At 45.2% G+C, this 27,499-nt stretch overlaps 1 protein-coding gene across 1 annotated transcript; it reads right to left on the bottom strand.

Moving 5' to 3' along the window:
- SMCO4 (single-pass membrane protein with coiled-coil domains 4) lies at positions 1–26,979 on the bottom strand. The gene is made up of 2 exons (XM_035328822.1): positions 26,794–26,979; positions 1–1,143 (listed from the first exon to the last, which is right to left on the bottom strand). The coding sequence occupies exon 2, from the start codon at positions 1,009–1,011 to the stop codon at positions 832–834; it is 180 nt and encodes a 59-aa protein (XP_035184713.1). The 5' UTR covers positions 1,012–1,143; positions 26,794–26,979; the 3' UTR covers positions 1–831.
- Positions 26,980–27,499: the final 520 nt, after the last annotated feature.

The raw sequence follows: 27,499 nt of genomic DNA, 5'->3' as shown, positions 1-27,499 counted from the left end.
TGTATCCAAAACCACCTTTTATTGCCACTTTATGGATTTAAATATTTAACATTCACATAAACAACTCGCTGTGTTTACGTAGTTATGAGTGATTTCACCATAAATGGCAGAAATGGTAGAATCTGCTTTTCCAACTTTTCTGATATTCCTGGATCTGGTGGATCCTGAAGTATTCCCTTTGCATATTCTTGTCTCATTGCAAAAAAATAAAAAATAAAAAAAATAAAAAAAAATTTGAGTGGACTATATAGTGTTTAATGAAAAAATGATTACACAGTGTAGGCTTTCACAATTAAGCCACATTCTTTTTTTTTTTTTTTTTTGCAAAATAACATTCCAAGTAAGACTTCTCTCTTTTATTCAAAAAATAAATATATCCTTTCTGAATCAAAGCATTTCATATGACATTAAGTACAAAGAAGAAATGTACTTCTTTGGAAGTTCTGAAATAGACAGACATGAGCTCATGGGAGCAACATTATCCATAACAGTGATAAAAGCTGAAAGCTGATTTTTTTTTTTTTTTTTTTTTTTTTACAAATTTATAGCAGAACAGAAATTCCTTTTACAATATAGAACTTCAAACAGATTTCAGAAAAACACCATTTTAAAAGTCTGAAAGGCACATGAACTGAACCATAAAACGTACTGGCACATTCACTAATACGTTTTATGTTACATTCCTTAAGAGAAACTGTGGAACCCTAACCAAGAGAAAAGACCGAAGACACCAGCAAGTTCTTTTGTAAAGTATCGGGAGTGGCAGAAAGTTTCTTTTGGCTCTTGATAAAAGCATTAATACCCCAAAGGTAGAAAGTCTGAAGCGCCGCATCATTCAGTCGTATTTGGACGAGTTGCTACATAAACAAACACCACAATCAGCAGTACTACGACGGCCAGCGTGGGAAGCACTACGGTGGTGATCTGTTGCCGGGCCTCTTGCATTGCCTGTTTCCTCTCCTTTTTGTCTTTGGAGGTCTCTTTTTTGGGCTTTCCTCTTAGCTGCCTCATTTTCCTCTGAGGATCTGTTGGTTGGCAAAGTGGAGCAGTGAGGGGAGTTGGGCTGCAGAAGACAGGCCAAGGTCTCTCAAAGCAAGGGGCTGAAATATTCCCTCTCCTTCAAATGGCTGGCTGTACAACAAACTGCGAGAGAAGGCGGAAAACACAAATCTTCTGAGCAAAATCTACATGTAATACAACAGTTATTAAAATCATTTCCAGTTTCACTTGGTAAAACTTTTCCCTAACTGGCACCAATATCCATGAAGCTTCTTTCAATGAAACTGAATCGTAGTGCGTTCATTCACCTCATCACAATCACAGAATCATAAAAGGTTGGAAGAGACCTCCAAGACCATCTGGTCCAACTATCCCTCTACCACCAATGTCACCCACTAAACCATGTCCCCAACCACCACGTCCAACCTTGCCTTGAACACCCCCAGGGACAGGGACTCCACCACATCACTGGGCAACCCGTCCCAATGCCTGAATGCTCTTTCTGAGAAGAAATGTCTCCTCATTTCCAACCTCAACCTCCCCTGGCACAACTTGAGGCCATTCCCGCTAGTCCTATCACTGGCTGTGAGAAGAGGCAGACCCCCAGCTCCCCACAGCTTCCTTTCAGGTAGTTGCAGGGAGCAATGAGGTCTCCCCTGAGCCTCCTCTTCTCCAGACCAAATATCCCCAGTTCCCTCAGCCACTCCTCACAGGACTTGTGCTCCAGGCCCCTCACCAGCTTTGTAGCCCTTCTCTGGACATGCTCCAGGGCCTCAATGTCCAGCAACACTTTCTGCAGGATAAACTACAGCAACTTGTTGTGGTGTGTCCATTCACCCAGGAGCAGTGAACTTGCCCTTTATTAAGCTGAAAACAAAGCCCAGCATCATATATTTTATCCTCCCAGGCAAACAAGATAACACAGCTAAAGTCTTAATGAAAATAATATGAATTAGTCTTGCGTCAACACAGAGCACCAGCTGCCCCTTCTTGTAAGAGCAGCAGGCTCCCAACCAAAGGTCTGTGGCTCCCCACAAATCTGCGGAACCAGGAAGGGCAAGCACGCAGCCTGTCATAAGGAAAATCATTAAGCATTTATCATCCACACCTGGTATTTATGGGAATACAGGGTACTCTAACAGGAAGGAACGTGGGGAAAGAGCTGCTTAACTTACAGAACACAGCCTAAACCATAACATGACTCAGTTCTGTTGCTCTCGTTACAGCTGTCATTTTTCTGTGGGAAAAAAAAATAATAACATCCTAAGTGATAATCAGCCTGCTGACAAACCGCTGTCTTAGACAAGCAGTCATTAATAAGCTAGTTGCTCTGAAGCATCAACCGCACTGGTTTAGAAAAGCAGAAGGATCTATCAGGATCTATTAACAAAAACACCGCACCACTTGAAGCCTTCCTGAAAAGGAGAATTAGGAGGTGCTTGTATTCCTGACCCCAAGGGCCCAGGGAAGTTTTTCTCTCCCCCGACACTGCCTGCAGCTGTGTAAGTCACTGCCTGGGCTGGGGGAGGGAGAGAGCCCGCCAGCTGGCTGCGTTCCTCCTTGCCACGTCCCCACTGCCACTGCTGCACGCTGGCTGCACGCAGGTCACTTGTATCTGAGCACAAACTGGGGGTGGAACAGTTACTGGTGCGGTGCAGTTAACTTTCAGTTCAGCTAAATAGGAACTGATGGTTTTCTGTCACTCAGCATACCGGGAATTAAAGTTTTCAAGAAATTAGTGGGTGACTGCAATCGCCTCTTTCCTTCCTCTCATTTTTCTATCACAACATAAGCCTGATGTTAGCATGCTGCTGCAGGTGATGACAGCATGGCAACAAGCAAAGCTGCAACGCGCTCGCAGTTCACCACGGGCACGATTTCTTCTTGAGGCGTCATCTTGGTCAACGTTACAAGTTGTCTTATGACTATCTTAAAAAAGAAAAAAAAATGGTTTTCACTGAAAGTGAGATTCTTCCTGCTGATGTTATCACTCAACTTTGTTCATCAGGCTGACAACAGAAGCAAAACCAGACTAAAAAGCATGTTACATCAGTTCGGGTACGATGCGGAACAACCCAAAGCCATGGAGGTGACCAGACCAGCAGAACAATCCTGTGGCGCTGGGAACCCGCCAGCAAACCAGCGGGTCTGTACAACTGTCTGTGTGAGCTCCTCCCTGGGTGCCATCCAGAGGAACAAGTGTGAAGGACCCATGGGCAGCTGGGGTCGTTCATTCTGCATCCCATGTGCACGCCTTGCCAGCTTCTTCTGATCTTAAACTCCATAAATTCAACCTGGCCTCCGAGTCAAGCAGTTCCTTTCAGTGTTGTTAAAGCATCAAAGAGAAATTTGGGTGGCTGGGACAGTTCTTGAAAGAGGAGACAAAGTTCAAGTCTTAGAAAGTCTTCCTTCTGCCAGCTGCAACACTAGAGTTGAAATGCAGAACGTATTTAGAGACCAGAAGCGGTCAGTGAACTTCATAATGAGGAGGCAAACAGGAACGGGATGGAGCAAATACACACCACACCCTGTTCCAGTCTGTTTAATCGACTAATTTGCTCGGTATCTAAATGTTACCTGTTCCTTTCGTCAAATCCTCATCTCTCTTATTGATTCAGGAGAAAGTCTTTGGTATTCTGCAAACTTCTGCAAACTGTTTTGGAGGAAGGCTCTTTTTTGTTTTGTTAATCACTTCTCCAACTCACTGTTAGATTTTTCTCTGGGGAAAAACAAACCTCTGTTTTTCTCCTCCAGTTTCCATTTTCCTCCTACTCTGGTCACAAGCTTTGTTACCGAACTCTAGAGAAACTACTATGCAAAACAGAGCTTTACATGTATCCCTTGGGATAACTAGGTATGCGTTTCAGGTATTTTCATATTGTTTTCTCTCTCTACTGTTAGCGCACGTCAGGGGGTTTTGTGTCTGGATTACTCACAAGACCTAAGAAGTGATGGACAGTAAAATCCTTTGGGACTTCCAACGTACCATAGTAACAAACAGGAGTTGCCATGAAACCAATCTCTCGAACAACAAACGTATGCCTTGCTCTACACAGCATCACTTGCTACCCAGACATTAGAAACATCAAGTCTCTTTTGAATATTTCATTGTGAAGCAAAATGATACCAAGTTAATTACATACACTAGCTAGCATCTGATGGCTTGGAACATAAAGCTTTCCTGCAAATGTCAGCACCACTTGAGTTGCAAGCTGATGCTCTCCAGTTTGGGAATCTGGCATCCACCTTCAAACACGCTTCCAGGAGACCGGGCTACTTGGCTTTGCTACCAGCAGAGGTGGCCTTGCACAGAAGCCAGCCTACAGTTTTTAGCCAGATGAGCCTCGGGGTTCATCCTACCTGAACCGCAGAAAGGAAGCAGCCAGGCTCTGCAAGCTGCTGCCAGGCTCCTGCTGCCTCTAGGAGCCCGTGTGGTTTCTGCAGGAGGTAACACTTGCCCACAGGAAAGGGCCAGGATGTTGTACATGTACGTGCAGGCATGTTCCTGCAGTGCTTAAAAACTGATGTTCAGCTGCATAAGATGAAATTCTGTGGCCCACGTTGTGCAAGCAGAGTAAGGGCCACGGCCATCCTCATCCACTTCCAGGCCTCTCACCAGCCACAGTGGGCTTCACGGGCCAGTAATCGCCCCACTTGCCCACTGGAAAGGCCAAACTCGGACAAGGAGGGTAAGGAGATAACATAGCATCGGGAGGGCTGTAATTAATAATCTAGTTAGCACTGCCTGTGTCTCAGATCCAGCTGCTCTCAGAAGGGTGATGAGAAAGCGATGGCCCCGGTGTACTTTCATCTTGTGCAAACTCATTTCCAAGCTCAGTGACCAGCACGCTCACTTTGCAGGAGAGCTGGAAACTTGTCTTTTCTCCTTAGACAGAAGCTGAGAGCCTTCTTTCCACTCCAAATGCTGTCACACGCTGTATGCATCCCCCTGAGGCTGTTTCCCATTCTCTAGGAACTGCTCAACCCAGCCCAAGGACCTCCGAGGCTGGAAACAAACAACAAATTGGATCAGCTACTGCTTTTGCTGGTCAGTGACTCCCTCAGCTGGGACATTTGCAGGAATATGAATAGAAAAGATTAACAGAGTCCAGTAGAAGTGGAATATCTGCAGTCCAAAAAGCCTGTCTTTAACTTCACCTTCCTTTTAGAAATGGCAAGCGGTGACTGGGTGCAGCTGTTTGGAACATCCATTTCAGAGACTGCCTCTTCTCTCTGATACTGCAGTGCTCCAACTTGACCCTGAAAAACTAAGGTTTCAAGCAGAACAAAACATGGAAAGTTCAAGCCAGTGAGGACAAACCTAAAAATGTCGTTCTTCAGTGTAATAGCAACTCACTACTTTCCTGTCCTGGCTCAAAGTCTAGCCAGTGCGATTACACTCCTCTCTGCCCATCATCCAAACTGCTTTTTACATATAAAAATGTTCTTCATTCTAAATTCTGGGTTAAGTTACTCTGAACCGGTCCGCAGAGCTAACCTCAAAGCCTAAGAGCACAAATCAGTAGGCCTGCTGAAGTTACTCAAACCAATGCTGAAGCATTTGGCAACACCCTAAGGCAATTCTAATGTGGTTAAGCAGGGGCGAGGCTGTAGTAAAACCTGCAGGGACTGACCGCCTTCAAAGCGCATCAACAATCTTCCAACCTGAATTTCTGGCAATCCGCTGCCTCCCTTTGTTGTAAAATTAACCCTGGCCATTAGTGATCTGCGGGTAGAAGCTCCTCACATGGCTGCTCCCGGGCGCCAGGAAAGGCAGAGCTGACTCCGGCTACGCGGGTGCTCGCTGAGTACTGCACTTCTGGGTCTCCTCCTACAAGCAACAGGCACAAAAGATTTCGTTTATCTGTTCTTAGTGTAATCACACGTCTAGACATCTGAGGAACTTATTATCACTTCTGTTACAGCATGAATGTATTAACCACATTAAGCTGAATAATTTCTCTCCAAATCCAGAATTACAAGCATTTGTGAGCCACTTAGGATTAACCTGGCCCCAGGATCCTGCTCCCGACACTGTAACATTTCTGGGACAGCAAATCGTCTTGAAATTCAAACAAACAACCCAACGAGAATTAATTTTTATCATCTAAATTTCCCCCTAGGGCCACGTATGTTACTGAGCCATTACAAACAAACAAACAACAGAACAGACCAGGAGGACACGCTGTATTCAAATTGCTTGCCGACGGGAGGGAAAAAGGACACAAGATATGCAAGCAGACAACGCTCTTCGCCTTACTGCAGCTTCAGAAAGCCCTTAGAACCAGTAGTTCCCAGTCACTAAGATACACCAGAACCAAAAGTCAAGAGGAAGAACCCAACCCACAAACCTATTGTCTTGTTCCTTTTTTCTGTAACCAGACTTGTAACTGCAGGGCACTGCAGCAGGCTGGAACAGGAGAAGAGCCCCACGGGTTGAAAAGAGGCCACCACCACGAGGAGGTGGCAGCTCCAGACACAGCTGAAGGAAACGTGACACTGGGACCGGCCACCACAGGGTGCCTGAGGCTGGCAACTTGGCAGAAATAACAGGTTCCGCCTTCGTTAACATCTAGCTGCTGCTTAGACCCCATTTTATTTCCTGCCTTTGAAACCACACAGATTATTTATTTTTTTTAAATGATTGAACTGTGTATGGCGTTGTTATACAAGCCCCAGGTAAAATTTAATAAAAGAAAGGCTTGTTTCAGACTACCCCACGGAGCAGAGATTTACTCCTCAGCCGATTTCACCTCGAGGTGAAGCACCACATTTTGGCCAGGGGATTTGCTTTCCTGCAGCTCTCAGGTCTGGCCATTGCTACGACAGCACCGGCAAGGTCACCAATTTCTAACGTGATTTGGCCAGCTTAAGAGATGCAGCTAAATGGGAATTTTAAAATGTATTTCAGCAGGAGCTCATGACAGATTTACAAACAGCAACACGTGTGCACAGAGCTCTAGATGGGGTCTCCAGAGACCTCGGGTCTGCACGCAGCCTTTCCGGCCAGCCAGGGCAAGGTCCAGCTTCTCCACTTGTTTTTCTTGCGCTTCGGTTTTCACGGGTGTGAGATAAAAATGCGAATCCTTGCATCTTCCCTTCTTTCCTTCAGAAGGTTGTGACCTGGTGCGCTGCGGGACATGCAGAACTCAGACCTGCTAACACCCAGCTCTTGCAGTCAGAAGCCAAAACTGCTCCTGTATTTTTGTCCAACACCAGGCACCTCACGCTTCTGCAAACCTGACTCTGAGAGGAAAAAAAAAAAAGGCAAAAAAAAAAAAGCACGATTCTAACAGTTTTTATCCACCTGTAGCACTTACTCTCCAGCTATACTCCCAACCACGTCCAAGCACAATCATGCTGCTTTTTAAACACTAAGCTTAAAATAAGTTTCAAAATCTTTGTTATCTGACAAGCTGCAAAGGAGCAAAATGTTCTATGCAACCCTTTGTGTGGGTGACAGAGATGGATAGAGAGGACATCTGTCAATTTGACTGAAACAGCTGAACCCTAAAGAGCGGGCCTGCCCAGAAGATTAACGTAACACTTTAATCCCAAATGCACCCTCCCTCCCTCCTCCCCCAAACCCACTTCCAGCTACACAAAAGCAGCCTCGCGACGAAGCAAATGCTTCCAGTTGCAGGACAGTTCCTTCTGGCACTGACGCGCAGCTCCGGGGGACCATTAACATGGAGAAACAACCATTATCTGCTCAAAAAATAAGCTTTTAATTTGTACAAGCTGTCCCCCTAGTGAAACAAAGGCAACTGAGTGAGGAAGGAGTGTGGGAAGAGCTCACCACGGCACGGGTAACTTCGGCTCCTGCACTATCAGATGCTCTGGGTCACCGTGCCCACTGCTTCCAGACAGAAGTTACACGGCAGAGCTGGCGAGCAGCTGAAGATAATACTTGCAGTGCTAAATTTGAAATCTTCATGTTTCAGTGACGCTATCTGTCATGATTGCGGAGTGCTAAAAGTGGAGAAAAGCATTAAGAGAAAAATTTCGGCTCCGCGAGAAATGGATTTTCACATGACGGAGTGAAGCCGATGCTTAATGCCATAAGAATCTACCTCAGTCTATTTCACTGCAGCAAAGAATTACGATTAACAAGTCAAAACAAGCCCCTCTTCAAGGGCAAAAGCTTTTAATTACGCACATAATGATCCGGAACTATTAAGATGCTGCTAGAAGACAGTTTAGTGTTTTTTAGTGAAAGTTGGGGGGAGAGTTTTTTGGTGGTGGTTGTTTCTTCTTTTCTTTTTGCCAAATTACCGACCTAAATCTGAATCGACCCATCATTACTGCAGCATCACATTTACTGCAAATGTAGCTTTGAGAGTCTCCAAACTACTCGCAGCATTTGGAAAATGAACGCCATCCCTGAGTACTGCCAGGGAGCGCAAGGCCGTCAAAACAAAGAGCTGTTTCAATACGATTTTCACAATTCCGAGGACGTGGAGGCTGCAAGCAATCTATATTAGAAACAAAAAGCCGCGGATTTCTGCGTCTGGGAAGGTATTGTTAAAGAGAGACGAGGTGATGGCATGTTAGGCACAGACATCCAGTGCAGAGCAATCCAATCTGCCCTGAATATGGCAAAGAAACAGCAGAGAACTGAGTAAAAAGCAAAAAGGCAAGTCCTTTTGCTTTTCAAACAGGGGGACAAATAACCAAGATTTTTCCTCGTAGGTAAAGAATCGGTATCAAGACAACTTCTGCAAGAGGCAGTCCAAAGAAGCAGCAGGAATAATATTTACACAAAACACGAGGAAAACAAACATGCAATTTTTGTCACTGCCTGATTTCAGTTCCCAAGGCAAGGCTGGAAAAAAACAAAAAAAAAAGCTTGCCATTCTCCGCATCCACAGCCACAGATGATCTTGCACAGAAGGGCAGCAAACCACAACACCTAGCATATGACTTCACATCATGTGTTTGCTCAGCCGTTTTCTTGAAAACTAGCTTTCTCAGCTGGTCCTGACAAAAATCCGGCAGACACAAAACATTTCTCTTTCCCCTGCGTTCACAGAAATGCAAACTGTTTCTAAACAGCCAGGTTAAATAAACACAATAGCCACCGGTGTCGCATTCCTTAAAATTCATGTGTTGCCTTCCCAGATTAACTCCAAGCCTTTGGCCTCTCTGCAGCAAAAGGAATATGGCATGAAAATGACGTTTTGTTTTCCACTGCAGCTGCAGCAGGGCCACCTGCCCACCTAGCCCTGGGCTGTCCCGGCTACCTCAGCACCTCGAACCGAGCTGCCACCCCTGCAGCACTCATCCTCCGAGCTGGTGATGGGAAACTAAATCCTAAATGGGAAATTCTTGTTTTTTATTTTCCAGCACTCGTGTTCTGGTTGTCACTCCTCCCGTGCAAACTACCGGCTTCGCAACAAAGCCACTCCGTGAGACAGCAACGCTGCAAATATGTTTGAAGCAGCTCCCTAAGACAGGAGCGAGGCAGAACGCCTCCAAGTCTGAAGGCTGACGTTAGGGTTTTGTAATGCAAACACGGGAGTTGAGGAACTGTCACTGCTTTTCATTATAACTCTGCTGTCGTTAAAACTTTGGCACTGAAAATTCAGTCCCGACTAAAACTTGGCAGGGGAAAAAAAATCCATGCCCACAGCAAGAATGGATTGCGGAGCCTAAAACCACAAAAACCCAAAGGCAAGGGATGAGCTTGGGGTGGCAGTGGGACTGCTAGAATGATGGAGACTGACCAACAGAAGAGGAAAGCTGAAAAACAGCTCCCAAGACAAGAGGACATCTAGAAACAACATCTGTGCTTCCTGACCACAAGACAATCTGTGAATGCTGGACTCGGATTTCTTGTGAAACAGCCTCCTCGGAAGGCACAAAGGGAAATCTCCCTCTTCTGGCTCAAGTTACGGAGCTCTCCACAATAATACAAATCAAAATTGATGCGTACCTGGGCTCCTGAAAGCCTCTCGAGCCAGTCCTGCAGGGGAATACAGACAGCACTGCCCTGACGGTGAAGCTTGACGATTTATGGAGTGTCCTGGAACTGGATGCAGTCAAACAAGGGGTTCCGATCTCAAACTCACCCACTTCAGGGCTTGTTTGAAGTTCTGGTTTTTCAAGCTTTTCTTGGCACAGCTGGTTTTTCAGTAGGAGGCTGAGGAAAGACTGCTGGCACTGTGCCTGTCTTTCCCTTCTTGTGCACATGCCAGGGGAGGGCTGCATGACAGGACAGAGGAACTAACACAGAAGTCAACCCAAATACATCAAACGTGTGTGAGAGGAACCTCTTTCCCACCTCCGCAGGAAAGGAGCCTCCCTCAGCTCCTTGTTTTCCAAGCAGTACAAGTGTCTCACAGCGTTTTGCTTTGCTGTGGCGGGGCTGAATTCATTTCCACCTCTGCTGCCTTCTGCGCTCTCTTGTTTGATCGGGGTAATCGAGTTGTCAATGAGTGAAACAAAACCCACCTTGCATTAGAACAGCACCACTGGCGTGGCTGGAGCTCCTCCTCTGACAGCCAGAAACCAGCAATTTCCCCAGATTCCTTTCAAGTTACAGCAATGTGCTCAAACATTGAGACAACAGTGCAATCAGGACACCTTTGGGGGGAAGGGAAGATCAGAACTGAGACTTGCAACACAGGATGGGTGGGGAGTTTTGTCTTCCTATCACTGCTCTCATTAAAATCTCATTCTCTTTACTTCCCGGCTTAAACCTGAAGCCTTATTGCATTTCACTAAACAATCCCACGTTGTAATAAAGCAGCAGGCTTCCCTGCCATGATTGATAGACTCTGCTTGCAATTATTTAAGGAGAAGGCACATAATTACATACAGCTGGATTAGGCTGATCAAATCCCTGTTAGTGTCTGTCAATTTGCACATAATAAGACAGTATGACATTAATGTAAACTAATTTCAATGCAGAAAGTTTAATTAAGACTTAAAAAAAATAAAAAATTAAGAGATGGATGAACAAAAAGTTTTGCACGCTGGAAGCAAAGGGAGTTTCCCAGCAGAGCCATCCCCCAGATACAAGCCTGGTTTTGCCTCGGCAGTTCTGCAGCAGTGGCTCTGGCACCACCTTTGGACGTGCCCTCCGCCAGGGCTTTCTGTCTGCTCAAGACACTCCAGACAGAAGCAAACGGCGTGGAGCTGTGTGTATAATGGAAGTCCATTACAAGCAAGCACAGGTAGCAAAGGAGGGGGCCTCACAAGTTCCTCTCGGTGCTCAGCAAGCAGCCATTGATTCAACAGCAGAATTCAGCCACCAGAAATTACAAGTGATCTTCTAAAGCACTTACCCAGACCAAAACATGATATTCCCTACCTAACAGTACTCATTTGCTCCCTTCACATTTATTCCTTTCCGCTCGGGTTGTTTTTCAAGTACTCTGCTGTGTTCTCAGTGCTCTCAAAGTCACCACCGATGCACCCAGCGCAACGTCCCGGCTTCATTCCCCGCTAAGCAGACCCGAACTTTCCCAAGGCAGTCCTGTTCCAGAATTGCTAACCGCAGATAAGTCATTTCAAGGGGTTGGTGTGGCACACCAGCTGCTTTAGAGGGTGTAGGACCCAAGGAGATCTGCGACAGCGTCCCACAGCACATCTCACACCCCGGTGAGCACGCCGCTGTCTCTCCACGGGAGCAGCGGGATCCAGCATCTCACACAGGCCAGCTCACTGCTCCCAAACGTGCTGTTTGATTTTCCCACACTACAATTTCCTAGTATGCTCCCTGCCAAATTAAATCAATTTGAGCATCTCAATAAAGGAAAAAAAAAAAAAAAAAAAAAAAGGCAGGTTTTGATTCAATTTTAATGGCTTCTCTGCCAGTTGAGCCTGCTGCTCTGATCTGGTTTACTTTCTTAGCTGCTCTGCTCAGCCACCTTGCTGTGGAGACCCTACTGGGTTTCAACAGCTTTAGAAAACGCTCAGTGTCATATAGCCCTCACCAGAGCCTTACCCAAAAAGGCAGCAAACGTCCTGAACCAGTCCATTTCCCAAGCGTGAACATTGCCCACAGAATTAATTTTGGTCAGCTAGGGGAAAGGGAAACGAGGAAAAACTTGAGCAGCATAAGCTCTAGAAAGGATTACGGTGCAATCTCCTGGAAAATGCATTAAAACTCAATACCATACTAAAACCATCCAAAAAATTAAGCCCTCCGCTGTTCAATCACATCCCTCCAAAGCTCTCAGTCTCCCTCTCCTTAGTGGCGACAAATCGCTGCTAGATAACCTCTCCTGAACAAGCCTACCCGTTATTCTAGCTTATGTTCCGGTTTCTTTGGCAGCACGGCTCTTTAAGCCACCCTCCTAAGCCAGCTCCTGCAGTAGTTTTCTCTGTTCCATTACAATTCTTCAAATCATCATAAAGGCAAACTTAATAAGCACCTCAATTTGTGTTGTTTTCTATTTATAGCGCTGCGGGCACCTGCTGCTGCTGAGATCTGAGTAGGCATCTTTCTTTCTTCCTATGAATTGATGCAGATTCATCTCAAGAGTTCCCTATTTTGGAGCAATTTCAAGAACTCCTCCATGCTGTTGGGTTTGTGGGTTTTGTTGTTGGGTTTTGGTTTTGTTTCGTGTGCGTTTGTTTTTTTTCTTCTCATTTTTATCAATATCCAACTGACCTGCTCTTGAAAATGCAGCTCGCTTTGTTTCCTCGCCCACCTCAGCCATGTTTGGTAGGATATCTTCTGGCTAACTGCAAGGGCAGGCATTCAGCAAGCAAATCACTTCGGGTTGTGCCCTGAACCTGCAGCACCGTATGGCGTTAGGGCCCAGGGGCAGTCTGGGAACCGTGGGTGTGCAGGGAATGGCTGTTGGAAGGAGCCTGCCCATCGCCCAGCAGACCCAGGGTTTGGACCCCGTGTTATTTGACCTTCCCTCAAATCAGAAATATCTTAGTTTCCTGCCTCCTCAAAGCTGCCGTGACCACCAAGAGGCAGCTCAGGCTCTGCAGGGCAGGGCTAAGCCCTGGGTCTGACCTTTCAGAGGGAGCCCCAGCCCCAGGTGCCTCTGCTGGGTCAGCTTCCAAACAGCGCGCGGAGGAAAAAGCTGTAAGGAAATGAAACTAAGGCTAAAAGATGTGGCTGGGATCCAGGTCATTAAAGAGGGATATCAGTTGTCGTTCTCATCTCCGCACTGTGGATTTTCCCGGGGCAGCTGACCTGTGAGGTCTGGAATTCTCCTCCAGCTCCCACCGATGCGTTTAGGGGCAGTGTTGCAGGCTCCTCCGCAGCCTGCCAAGGGATCTCGCAGACAAATTCACAGGACAGCCCGAGGAGAATTTCATCTCAGGAGTCACTCTCGGTGCCTCAGGTCCTGCTCCAGAGGGATGCTGTGCTACTTGCCTCTCTGCAGGATTTAATATGGGCCTCAGAGGGGAAGGATGTTAAGCACTCCCTTTAAAAAGCATGCAGCTTTCTCAACCAAACAATACAAATAAAAAAAATCTTGGTGCTGTTTTAGATCATCCCAATCTTGCAAAGATTGCTGTTAGCTTAGAACACCACACAAAAATGTGTAAAATGAAGTTTTCAAAACTTTTTTTACTGCACTTCTTGAAAAATTAAGCAAATAAAAAGGCTCAGAGACACAAAAAAACATCTTTGTAAAGTACTCAGCATGGTGCTCTCCTTCTCGTTCTTACTTCTTAACCACACAAACTCCATATAACCATTATCTCAGGAATCCACAGATCTTTAACTTTGTAGCAACATGAAAGAGATAACACAGATTTCCTCAAAAAATAAATGAGGCACGGGGACCTTGCAGGTCATTTAAGAGACGCTGCTATATATTTTTCAGCCTCTCCCTGCAGCTTCCAAATTACTGTCCCCAAACTCCTGTAACCTTCATGTGCTCTCATGCCCTTCCACAATTACTTCTTATCACGTGGGGAGGTTAGGAACTTTTGCAGCAGCTACATTCAGGAAATCAGCTATAAACAGGCATGCTGTAGATCCTCCACAACTCCAGGCTGATAGCTAATCACGATTTTTAGCCTTTCAAGCAAATAGGACAACTTAAAATGGCAAACATCGCTCTATCAGACCATCCATAAATTAGGAGTGACAATAGCAGATTATTACTCATTCACTCAGTGTTTGTTTGGCCCTGAGAGAACTGGCTTTATTCCAGGAGCTGGCAAACATTGGTTAATATACATGTAAATGTTTTATTTCTCTCAGAGTAGGCAATTTCACGAAATGAAATACCAAATTAAAGAGGACCTTCGTTTTTTCTGCTGATGCCTGTCTCGGATGCAGCGCTGCTGAAAGCCTTTGCAAGCGTTTTCACACAAGCCACCAGGGGAAAAGCCACCTTTTCTTTTGAGAGTGAGACAGTTTCACTGTAGAAACATGAAAGCTTTTATATAAATATTAATCATCCAAGTTCTCCTTGAGGTAAGTGGATGAAGACCGGCTTATGTAAGGTTCCAGGGCTGACTTGATACGCACTGAACTGTCTTTGGAAACTGCTCCACACAGGCTGGTCCTCAAGGTAAAAGCTGTGCTGCCTCGGTATGAGAGCTGAAGGCAAAAGTAGATTCAAAGGCCCCAAAATTTAACATGAGGGCACTTCAAAATAGCACTTCTCAGTTCCTAAGAGTGAAGAAGGGACATTGTGCCATTTGAATTTCCAATAACATGGAAAAGGAAAATGGGATTTCCCTCAAACAAACAAATCTGAACTGGGAGGAAGAAGAGAGACCGAGAAAAGTGATGGATGTTCAACACAGAGATAAACAATCCAAACATCTGGTCAGAGAAGCAGGCAGTGGTTTAGCAGGGCTCCTTGCTAACCACCAACCCAGCACCCAAACGTGCTAAATAAAGCCAAGGGAACACACCAGTTTCAAACAACTGGAGATGGTAGCAACAAGTCAGCATTGCTCATAAACCTCTGGACAGAACTGACACAGTATCCGCATATTTCAGCGCAGCAAGCTTAGAATGAAGTACAAACTAACTTAGCACTGGCAGAGCTCACAATAACATGATGGAACTCAAGAGTTAAAGTGTACAGCCCTTAACCAAAAAAGAATCAAGGCAGTCCCAATTCCTCTCCTTCAAGTGGAACGAAAGAATCAAATGCCGATGGGAAGCAACAACTACGGAGGGAAGATACTTTCAAAAGGCACAGGACTATGCACATGTGGGAAGAACTGAAGATGAAGGAAGCAAAATGAGTTCGTTTCCAGTCTGGCAGCTTGGCTCAGTTGCTACCCACAGGTTTCAGGCAGGTCTCTCCCTGGACACGAGGATCTGAGTATCCCCAGTGGGCTGCAGATCCCTGGGTTAGGGAGGCAGGTACCGCTGGCATTAGGATTACTCTCCCTGATATTCTGTTTTAAGAAAACCACAATTTACACTTTACAGGGTATTTCATTAACTAAAGCTACTTCTGAAATATAATTTTGGGAAGTAAATACAAAAACTATGGATTTGTTTTAAGCTGCAGAAAGTCACAGACGATCACAGCAGCAGCAAGCACACCGTCTACTGTTTGACACCACTCTGCTTTGAACCTTGGACCTCAGGCTGCACTTTTCTGGGCTGCTCTCACACAAAGCACGTTCTCCCTCCTCTTGAATAGCGCTGCTTACACGACACTTCTGGAAGCTCTCACAAGGATACCTGCTGAATGGAAGGGCAACGCAACAGAACAAGGCAGTGCCGGGTTCAGCTCCGTAGAGGGTTTTAAAATTTATTCCAGGGTATCACTTTGGCACTCGACGTGGCTGAAGCGAACACCCGCACCTCTCTATACGAGGCGACAGCACTGTTACCAGCCAAGCCGCCAGTTGGATTCCCCGCTAACCATGTTGGACAGCGATTCTAACTCATCTGGAGAGCAGACGGCTAATCGGATTTCTGAACGGGCTTCTCTCGCTTTCACCAGGGCTGATGCAGGCAGCAGATAGGATTTGGAAACAGATTTCCCCCAGATAGCGCACACAATTCTGCTGCAGCATTCCATTATCATCTCGGCTTATGCTTACGTAAATACTGCATGGAAAGGCAGCAGGCAGGTGAATGGTCACAGAGAGGTTAATCATTACATTCAAGCTTTGCCAGGGCAGCAACAGAGCTGACCTCTTGAATAAATTGAGCTTGGATAAGGCAGCATCGATTTTCCTAAAGAGGTTTCATTACTTAACTCCAGGCTTGTGATCTCTTGTGACAGGACAAAGTTAAGAGTTAATCCAAACTTACTATTTCTCTTCTATCCAAACAGAAACCAACTTGATTAAAATGCAGAGACTACCATATACCTCCCTCCCTTTCGGTGTTCTCCCCCCTCTGAGAGAAACTGAACTTCACAGGACTTCAAACCTCACGGAAAAAAAAAAAAATAAAATAAAAAAAGAGCTCATCTTTATTCCACAAGCCTTTCTTCCAGCACTGAAAACCCAATGCATATTTTCTGCCAACTACTTTTATCTCTGCATTGTTCTTAACACTTTCCTAGACAGGAGATTCTTCAGCACACAAGTGAATAACATTAATTTGGTGAAGGGACAGAGACTGTCTGGCGCTTAGACAGTTAAAAGAAACGAGGTAGGAATGTGGATACATTATATGACCTCCAAATCTTTCTGACACATTTTCTGCTTGACAAATCGGAGCTTCCTATATTCTTTTTTTCAAAGACAGTTACATCCGAACCAAACAGCTGGCCATTACAAGCTATTCCATTAACCAGAAGAGTTGCTTCTTTACCTCCTCGAGTATGATAAGAATCCTCCATAAAAGCAAAGCGATCTTTCTGATTTCCCGCAGGTGCCCTAAAATGCTTACTGAACCACAGCAAGTGCATCCATGACAAATAGGGTGTCTGACAGACTTGGGGGGTTCCTAACTTTCTGAAATTACCTTTCTGATTCACTCACTTCTCTGGGAACATGAAACTTAGTTAGGTAAGGTCTAAGAAAAAGCAAGCAAGATCAGAGAGAGCAAGTTAAAAAGAAAAGAAAAAACAATTACTAATCTTTGAGGAGAAAAGATATCATTTCTAACTCTCCTATCGTAAAAGCCTTGCCTCTTTCACAGTTAAGCAAAGTTTCCCCAAAGCAGCTATCACTGATTGCATTCGCTTGGAGTTTTTATATAAACAAGTGTTGGAATGCAAAATGCAAAGTCAAAAAAAAAAGGATCTCACATCACAGGGTACATACATCCCGGCACCTTGTCTGTATCTCTTCAGAAAGCAAGAACAAAAAAATAATTGAACATGAAAGAGAAATAAAACTAGACATGAATTGAAACCTGAAAAGCTTTTTGCTTAAGGTCCCTAATGTCTATGAATTTATTAAGAGATGATGTTAGAGCACCTGAATTTCAGAGAATTACTTCAGAGATGGCTCCCATTGCAGCTTTTTCTGCTGGAATATTTTACCCTGGCTGCCAGCCAAATCTTCGCTATGCTGATGCCAAATAAATGATACCCAATTTCAACAGATGCTGTTGTGTTGACACATAATTGATACATTTATATTCAGGGCTCCCTGGAATTCTGTAACAGCAACACTTTATTCACAAGAAATATTACCGGCAGCAGAATTCAGAGGGACTGGCTGATGCTGCTATGCTGCTGGTAGCGTGAGGCTGGAGGGAGAAAATCTTTAACTACCCAGGGTGGTGAGGACCTGTGGAGACCACGAAGCTTAGAAGGGCAGTGGAGGTTGAGAAGAGACAGCCCAGCAGCCAATGTGAGGTGGCTCAGCCAGAGACCAGCGTGCTCACAGAAAAAGGAAACCCGAAAAGTTTTCAGCACAAGTTGCATATCCCTTTCCTGCAGAGCCTGTAACTGCGTAGGAGATGGAAGTCACAGAAACGCCACAGCACTCAAGTAACAGCTATGGCCATACTCTCCTTCTCGTCTTGACTTCCTTGGTTTCCCAGGCAGGAAACAGATGAGCAGCCTTTAAAAATATATTTGGAAAAGGTATGTTCCAAAGGAAGCATCATATACCCCCCCACCTTGCGTGTCCACTCTCCTGTAGGTAACTTGAAAGAAAATTTCATAAATAATATTTATTTTGGAAAGCAACTGCATCTCCCCAAGACTAACAAAACTTTGGCCTTTACTGAATTTTTTTACATGAAAAAAGAGGTGACAATACAATTCATGCCTACAACCTAACTTTTCTTTATTTTTGGTAACGCAGCATCGTGTTATTTTCACATGACAAATGAAAACGTTCACAGAATGAAGATATTCAGCGAAAAATGCATACCCATTCAATTCCCAAAGAAAACAACCCTGCAACAACTAAAATTTGGCACAAAAGACAGCAGCAAATAAACAGCAGAGAGCAAAATTTCCTGTCATTTATCTAGCTAGCATATGTGGTTCAGCAAACATGCAATGTGGAATATCCTGCCATGATGCCTCTTTTTAATTAAAATAAGGTTAAGCTTAAAAATACTTTTGAATCACATTTTATGGGGATTATCAAATGCATTTGAAGCTTACAAATGAACAGGAATCACCACCTAGAAATCTTTTCAGCCCCTGAAAACATATTTTGTTGGCTGTTTCTTAAACTGTATTTTAGAAGATTGAGCACAGCCCTGAGAGCTTCCGCCGCTTGTAGGGCCTTATCTCGCTCTCAGATTTCATCCTCAGTCAACTTTCTCCTTACATCACACGAAACAGGGACTGGAAATACTGATGGTAATTCTTCAGACCCTGCACACTGCAGCTCTTCCTCTTAATTCTTCCTCTCCTGCTCTCCTGTGCTTCTAAGGGCTGCTAAGGCCAAAACCTGTCAGAAGGCCTCTTCGTGCTGAATTTCTCCTTCACGATTGCGTGGCACAGAGCAAAGATAAAGTTATACAGAGAAAAACACACATTTATCATCAAAGCACACACCTTTCTCTCCATAAATAAATAATTTATTTTTAAATGTCATTTAGCTCAGCAACATGGGATTTGTAAAATATCCAGGACTGTATCCTTGCAAAACCACAAAGTGATTGAAAAGGTCAAAGTGCATGAAGTAGAAGAGCTTTAGGGGGCAGTAGGTTTTTTTCACTGATGCAAGAGAGGCATTGGAAAACCATTCTTTGCCAAGAAAACACACTCAGGCATTAAACATGTATGCATCAAGTGCACGGGTACCTACCCATTGGCAGCTGGGCACCTCAGAAGCAAATACAGAGGATGAGGAAGGGACACAAACACCACCCAGCAGTTTCCCAAACTTACCAGTCATGAGGAACATCTGGTCCCAAATTTCCTCACTCATGTTCAAAGAAGATCTGATGCAAACCAGCTTCAGTTCAAAAGCTGCAGCAGTCTGTTAGAGCGGTGCTGTACCTAAGCTAAAAAGGCCAGCCTCTCAGCGCTGCTTTTTAAATTGAGCACTGAAATAACAAAGCTAGAAGGCTTACAGGCAAGATCCAACTCCTATCTAATTATTTAGAAGTGTAGACAGAAGTGGAGGTCTGTCTGCAAGGCACTGTAGAACTACGTACTGTGGGAGAGGGATAATTAGGCCGGGAGGAACTTCATGTTAATAAATACAGACCAACCTGAGTATTTCAGCCCGTGACTGAATTTCCTGCAAAGATTTATTCCTACACGTTTCTTTGGGTGTTTGACACAACCCCTGCTCCCCCTTAAACACGTAATAAATTTAATAACTTTATTTAAAACCCAAAAAACCCACACCACGTTCAATAGGAATAACCCATCCTGTTACTAACAAGGGCAAGGGTCCAAAAAGTCAAATGGATTCTCACTCCAACTGCTACTGCTGGCTTCTGTGTTTTACTCTGGACGCAGAACAGAAAGGTCTCACTTTCTGATTCTCCCACTCAGGAAGGTTAGTGTTATAGCTGGAAGACATGGACAAAAAATAAAATGCTTGTATACAAATCTTTCTGTCCCTTTTCCCCAATTTAAGTCATTAAGGGAGAAAAGAAAGGCAGAAGTTTTTCTTCTAGAAGTTACCATAAAATGAGTTAACATGCTAAATAAACTAGCAACAGAAAAAAGAGTAAGCCAGTTCCAACTTTTAAATATGTAAAAAGCTTAGAAGTAGTTCAAGGCAATCAAATTTCAAGGCAAATCTTAGTTTCACAGACTATTTTCTATCCTGTCAAATGTTTCTCTTACCACTGTGGGAAAGATTTGAACAATGGAGGGAAACTGGCTAAGGCTTGGTCTGCAGACTGAAATAATCTCAGTTCTGCATCCAGGTTCCTGAGAAGCAGTCCCAAACTGAGACGTTTAGGCAAGAGGTTGACCTGTACCCCCTTCTTCCAGGCTAAGACCTTTCCACATTAATAACTCCGAGCCTTCAAACACACCTCACAGATCATAATGCTACAGCTACAAGCCACTCCTTTAAAGCGTCAATTCAGTAAACCTGTTTTTGTAGTGCTATGCAGTGTCGCCACCTAACCCCCTCCAGCCATATAAGATCTGCAGTTTTTGTCCTAACTACCCTGAAGTTTAGCAACGTGCTTTCCCACTGCTAGGGCTGGTGGGGTGGGGTTGTGAAGAGACCCTGTACAGTAAGTGCAAAGGTCTCTAGGCAGACCTAAGATCGTAAAAATGAACAACTACAAGTGTATTCCCTGAGGTTCATCTGAACCATTCCTTATTTCTGTCATCCTTTTACTTGGGTGGCAAAACCAAGCACAAAGTCTTTCATGACACAAAGACGCTACACAAAGCGAAAGATACTACAGACGTCTCACAACTAGTAGGCAGACAAGCTAGAAAATGAACTTTTTTAGAGGCACAGAGCTTCAGCGAGTTTTAATAATACATTTATACAGCACGCCTCCTCTCCAGGCCTGATACGAAGCACTGCATGGTGGTCAGAAAACTGCTCTCTAAGTATACAAAGCCAAGGTGTCCAAAAAAAAAAAAAAAAAAAAAAGAAAGAAAGAAAGAAAGACATACAGTGAAAAGGCAGTGAGACCAATTTATAAATAGAAAGCAGTCTGAGCACAAGACGAATACACCCTGAGGTTTGGTACATCGAAGGCATGATTATCTAATACCTCTAACACGGTACAAAGGCCCATATCAAGATGGGCTGAACACAAGGGTTTTATAGGTAGCAATATAAGGCTCAAGGAGCCTTATTAAAGACCCTTAGACCCTTATCAGAGAGCCTAACTGAAGGCAGGTGCTACCTGTAGTGTTAAAGCCCACCCTAACCTATTTATTTTTTTCCCCCAATTATACCAGCACACAGTCACAGCTCTTCATGCTCTTTAACCACAGTATATTTGCACTCTTAATACTTTTTAAGAGCTTTAACAGTTTTAAGGGTCTTATTTTTAAGGCTCCATCAGTATTTCTAAGGGTCCACCTCTTAAGAGTCTTGTTTTTAAGGGTCCTTTTTTTTAAAAGGTCCTTTTTTTTTTTAAGGGTCTTACTAATTTTTAAGAGCTTTTTTTTTTTTAAGGGTTTCCTAGTGCCAAGTCCAAGGGGTGCCCACATAAGTGAATCCAATGCCCCAGCATTCTGCATTCCTCCATGCCACCAGCTCACTTCAGCCTGGAGAAGTCACTCGTGCCTGCAGCAGGGCCAGCCACATTTCTGCTCTTCATGTGACAAAAGCACAAACACATTGGTTTAGGCAGAAGCAGCTTTTGCACTGATGCTGCTCTTTATTTTCCACTCTTCTTGTGAAATACTGAGACAATTTCTGAGCAAAGCCTTTGGGGAAAGAGCTCTACTCAAAATCACTAGTCCTCTGTCTAGCACAATGAGAGCAGAGAATGCAAATTAGTTTCAATAAAAGCAGCTGGCAATCAATACAAAAGGGCTGGTCTCCAAAAGTAAAACTGGTTCCTCTAAGGATGAGAGTTAAAAGGGGAAAAATATAAGAAGATGAAAGTAAAGGAAGAACCAATGTAAACAACATTGTGGGAGGGAGACACAGAGGGAGGGAAAAAAAATCTAATGGAACAACTAAAAATATTAGACAAAGTGACAAAAAGCAGCTGGGGGTAAAAAAGGGAAGAAATACAGAGATAAGTGGAGTGCAAAGAAAAGGATCATTAGAAAAAGTCTAATGGCAAACATGTGCAATCCAAACAGGAGATAAAATGCAAATTGTGAAAGGGAGCAGATAAGAGGCTAGCTGGCACTAAGGCTTATGGCAACAGTCATGGGTTCACGTTCCAGCCCGGCTCCCAGGCACTGATGAGTCTGATAATGAGTTTCAGCATTTCTTCTACCGTGTGTGTGGCCACTTCACAAAACCTTGGGCTTTTGTCTCCTCACCTTCTGCCATAATTTTCTAGCAGCCAGTACCCACCTGAATGGGCCAGAGCCCACTCACTCTAACCTGCATGCAGAGCCCTTTTTTAAACCCCTTCACCTCAGGAAGTCCACAGGCAGCTGTGAAGGACGAAGAAAAGCCCAGCATTATCATTACCACCTGTGTAAAGAAAAGAAGAGTTCCTCAAGATTGACACTTTCACTGAGTCTCATTATTTTGTCCAATTTTTATAAGCCGGTTAGAAAAGGAATACATTATGGTCACAGAAGCCTTCGCTTGCAGCTATTATAGTGAGTGCTTGATATAAAGGCCAAAATAAAGGTATTTTTGGCACTGTTAGCTACCTCCACTCAAGAGAAACCAAAAAAATGAGCTTCTCACACATTGCAAGGCAGTGTCACAAATCACTCTCAGTCTACCATGCATGCACCGAGTCCTGGTTTCACCAACCACTTGGTTTCAGCAGAGAACTAAAGTCACTCATTATCTTGCATGTCTTTAATACTGCAAATTAGCAACAAGGAAAAGGTTACTTTGCTCGAAAGCCTTTCAGCCCCTAAGAGTATCACTAGTTAACTACACAAAACTCCTTTGACCCCAATAAAGATGCTTTAACAGCACGCAATAATTACACAGGGTGGACAGTGATGTCTTCTGCACTCACATGGAGCTGCAGGGAACATGCTGTCAGTGCAGAGCATTTATTTAGATTGGGTTTTGACCAGAATACTGATGGACCAGGCAGGGAAGTTTCTGCGAAGTTGCTAATATACTTAAAATTATGCTTAGCCCTTCAGAACTTTAACACAGAACAATTCAATTGGGGCATGCCCTGTGCTTCGAGAAATTCTCCAAGATTTCTAATGATAACAAATGGCCAGAAACTTCCAGTCACGTTGACATCTAAAAGCAAAGAGCTCACCCTTTAAAGGGAGAAAGAAGCGACCAACTTCTTTGCAACTAAAAACACTGTGCAAGAAATCAAACGAAGCAGGATGGAGAAGAATAAAAAACCCTGAGACCAAACCATGGGTAGGGCAAAAGACAACAAAGAGAATATTATAACACATTCTCATCCCCTCAAGATACACGTGTGCCTACAGGGCTCACAAATATCCCATCTCTGGCTGTCTGCCACATCCAGTGTGCAGAGCCTCCTTCCTCTATTGCCTACAGCAATTATTTCAGGCTTTGTCTTAACAAGTAAAATTCTCTCTCTCAAAAAAAGAAATATAGTAGGGGTGGAGGCCTGCACTGTTGCAGAGGTTTACATGGACAACCTCTGGGACTGCCACTACTGCTAAGACAATTACAGGATTTTAACAGCACCTTTCCCTAAGGTAGCAGCAGTTAAGACCTTTATACACCGAAAGAGATGCCCTTCCACATTAGTGTGGCCTATTAGCCACAAGCAGGATTAAGAGCTCAGGAAATCCTCACAGAGCTCACATCTGTCAACATAACTCCTTCCCATATGGGCTGAAAGGAAGGTAACTTCTCAGCTTTACCAAGCACTTACCAGAAAGCTGATATTGCAATAGTTATTAAAATAATAATAATAATAGCTGGGGGGTGAGGTGGGAGGATGGACACAAACATAACAATCAGGGAGGCCCCTCAGAACCTCTTATTTTGTGAAAAAAAAAATGCCACCTGGTTAAAGAACTTGTCTTACAGAGCAGCCCTGCTGTTGCCTTGGTGGCCCCATACAACAATTAACATCAGGAGATCTTCTGAGAAGACAACAGCTAAGATCTCTTTGCTGGATACTATAGGAATCTTTCCGTATTGTCAGAAATCAATTATCACAAAAAAAATAGAGCAGCTCAGATCTGCACGCAACACAAATTGCTATGGGACAACAGGACATCAATGAATCCACAGATACTTCTTGCAGTGCATGGAGAGAGTAGCAGGGAGACAGATCATTTTGCTCCAGAGCACACAGACCTAATAGCTGAATCAAGAAATGCCAGATCCATTCTCAAAGAGCTCAGACTCTTCAGGAGTAGCTGGGACACACAGCTGTAAGAGTAAAAGCAAACCCAGCCAATTCAGCAGAGAGAATTCGTGCTCAGTTCTCTCGAGCCATGATACCACTGTAAAAGCTAAATTAATCTTCCTTTAAGTGCAGTCCCCATGACAGCACTGCTACCTGCTGAACCAGGGCAGGTCTCCTGCGACTCTTTGTGGAGAAAACTCTCCCTTTTCAGCTATTCTACAGCTCTGCTTCTAGGTAATGCACAGCACCACGCCAAGTCTTGTTGGGCTTAAAAGTAACACACAAGGGAGAAAGATGATGGAGAAGGAAAATTTGTAACAAAAATGAACAAATAAACTGTTACCTTACTCATTAAGTGCCAGGGCCAAAAGATTTAACGTGTAGTCTATCGACCATCCCCTAAGATAGCTCATATCACCTAATTAGCATGTATATTGTATAGGTATGCAAAAGCTATTTAATGCATGGAAAAACATGATTAGTTTAAGTATATGTATTTTGCTAGCATACTGATAAAGCAGTGACCAGGAGATCGTCTACTCTATCACCTGTTGCTGTGCATACCTCCAAAAGAGCACCTAGGAATGTGACTGAGGGCAGCTGCCTCACACAGCGCAACCTCCGCTCAAGCCCGGTGCTCTGGGATCACCTCACAGCCCAGGTGCTCTTCCACGGACACAGGCACACTGTCACTGCTAACATCTTGTCTCAGGCAAGTCAGTCACAGAGTCACAGAATGGGCGAGGTGGGAAGGGACCTCTGGAGATCCCCCAGTCCAACCCCCTGCCAAGCAGAATCACCTAGAGCACATTGCGTAGGATCGCATCCAGGCGGGTTTGGGATGTCTCCAGAGCAGGAGACCACAACCTCTGGGCAGCCTGTCCCAGGGCTCTGTCACCCTCACAGTAAAGAAGTGCCCCCTCATATGGAGCTGGAACCTCCTGTGCTTCAGTTTGTGCCTGTTACCTCTCATCCTCTCTCAGGGCAGAACAACAACAGTCCTGTTGGACTGCGAGCATCGGTCACACCCCAGGAGGGTGTTCTAAGGACTCCCTAGAAACAGGGCTTTCCGACAGCCACTCTGGCAGCCTCTGGAGATGCCCAGAGCTCTGTAAATGGCTCATTTTTACCTCTGTATGTATCAGTGCTGTCCATGCTCTTCTATATCACCCTGCATTTGCAGTCAACAGCTTCGCCAAAACCCTCTTGAGGAGCAGAAGATAAGAGCTGTGCGAGTCCCTGCTGGAAAGAGCACTAAAGAAACAGGTAGGCCCTAGAATTTCCTACATTATAAAGGGTATTTGACAACCACACTCCAAATCCCTGTTGGTAAATGTCCCTTCTACATTTCCTGCATATCATGAGGGAAAGTTACAACTAAAATTGCTATAACAATGAGTTGTTCATTTATCTGACAAAGATGAGTGAAATTTCTAACTACAAAGCTTAAGAACAGTCTAAAACCTGCTTTCTTCTTACCTTCAGTCTAGGAGGTCTGTGTGGTATAAATAGGCCACCAAAGGCAGTTAAAAGAGAGATAAAGTTATTAAAAATGCACTAATTAGATTTTTTTTTTATTTTATTTAATAGGGTGTCGGGGAATTCCTACAAGACTTTTGTTTCATTTAAAGGAGACAATTTCAACAGACCTAAAAATAACGCACAATCAGGTTTTCCAAATTCAGAGGATCACGAAAATCCCCAGGAGGCCCCAACCCAGCTGGGCACCGCTCGAGCCCACAAAAAACTGACACAAATTTGGGGCAAAACCACAGAATGGAAATCTCCATAGCATGACAACATTTATTTTCCCTACCGTCTTAAAAGCTGTGAAGCATAACAGCTTTAGAAACATAGCGGAAAGTAAATTATTTTTTAAGGTACCCAACTGTACAGAGGACCGAAAAAAGCTACAAATTGAACTCACGGCAGCACACGGCAGGGACAAAACACGAACAAATGAATTCACTGCGCTTAAGAAAGAGGTAAAACCAGCATATTTACATTCAGAACGGATTATCTTATTTTTCTTTCCCCTGGGTCACCTTTTAATGCTTTCCTGAGCTTACTTCCCCCCTCGGTCGGCTGCTTAAACACAGGTCTCGGTCCTTCCTCATACACGATCGTCCTCGCGACTGAGGAAGCGAAATTAAAGAAATCAACGCCAGATGAGGAAGTTTCGAGCCTTTTGAGGAGTTTTTTTCCTCATTTCCAAGAGTTATTTTCCTCGCGGGTCTCCCCCAGCAGGGTCGCCGTTCAACCCCGGCGGGGCCGGGCCACCCCCGGCGCCTCACAGCCGGGTCCCTCCTTCCCGGGGCCGGCTCCCTGCTACCCCTCACTTCAAAACTTTCCGCTTTTAACCACCCTAGAGCACTCGGAGCCCCCCTGGAAGTGCTCGGGAAGCCGGCCGGCCCGGAGCCCCTCGGCTCGGCGGCTCTCCCCGGGTAGGGGACCGGAGCGGGCTCCCGGAGCCCCGACCGCTCCCCCCTCAGCGCTCCCTTCCCTCCCCTCCCCTCCTCCCCGGGACAGCCGCGAGTCCTTACTCGGAGCTGCACCCTCCTGAGAGCAGGGACGGGCGGCCAGAGCGGGGCAGAGTCCGGGGTCCCCGCCGCAACTTCCCCGCTCCGCCACACGTGGGGCTGAGTGAGGCGCGGGGCTGGCGCCGCTCGGCGCAGAGGACGTGGCAACTCCCTCCTCCTCCTTCCCTCCCTCCCTCCTCGGCCGAGCCGAGCCGAGCCGGAGGCTCCTCCCGGCCCCTCTCTGACGGAATTCGGGGCGCCCTCTGCCGCCTGCCGAGGGTCCCGCTGTCCCCCCCAGCTTCGCCCCGCTCCCCTCAGGGCGCGGCGCCCCAGGGGCGAGCCCTGAGGTGAGGGCGGGAAGCTGAGGGGCCGGGCGGCCGCCGCCTCAGCGCTGCTTTCCCCGGGTGGGCACCGGCTAGGGGAGCCCATCGGCGGCTTTTCTCGGTAGAAGAGGGTGAATGGACCCCCACTGGTCCCCTACCGGACCCCTGGTCCCCACTGGTCCCCCATCATCCCCCCACTGGCCCCCCGCTGTGTCTGGTCATACGGGACAGGTGTACGGCAGCATGCTGGAAAAAGCCAGCAAAGAAATCATTGTCTGTTCCTGAGGTGATCTCTCTGTCTGGTGTTGCAATAAAAGATTTATCACAAGTGCGTTTGTCTGTTCATTAAATGAGGGAGTGCGAGAAGAGGTGGAATTGCGCTTGTTGCAGCGCGGAGTTGGTCACAC

The sequence above is a fragment of the Oxyura jamaicensis genome, chromosome 1 (genome assembly GCF_011077185.1).
Source record: "Oxyura jamaicensis isolate SHBP4307 breed ruddy duck chromosome 1, BPBGC_Ojam_1.0, whole genome shotgun sequence".
Lineage (NCBI taxonomy): Eukaryota > Metazoa > Chordata > Aves > Anseriformes > Anatidae > Oxyura > Oxyura jamaicensis.
The sequence above is the reverse complement of the archived record's forward strand: the minus strand, read 5'-3'. Positions and strand labels throughout refer to the sequence as shown.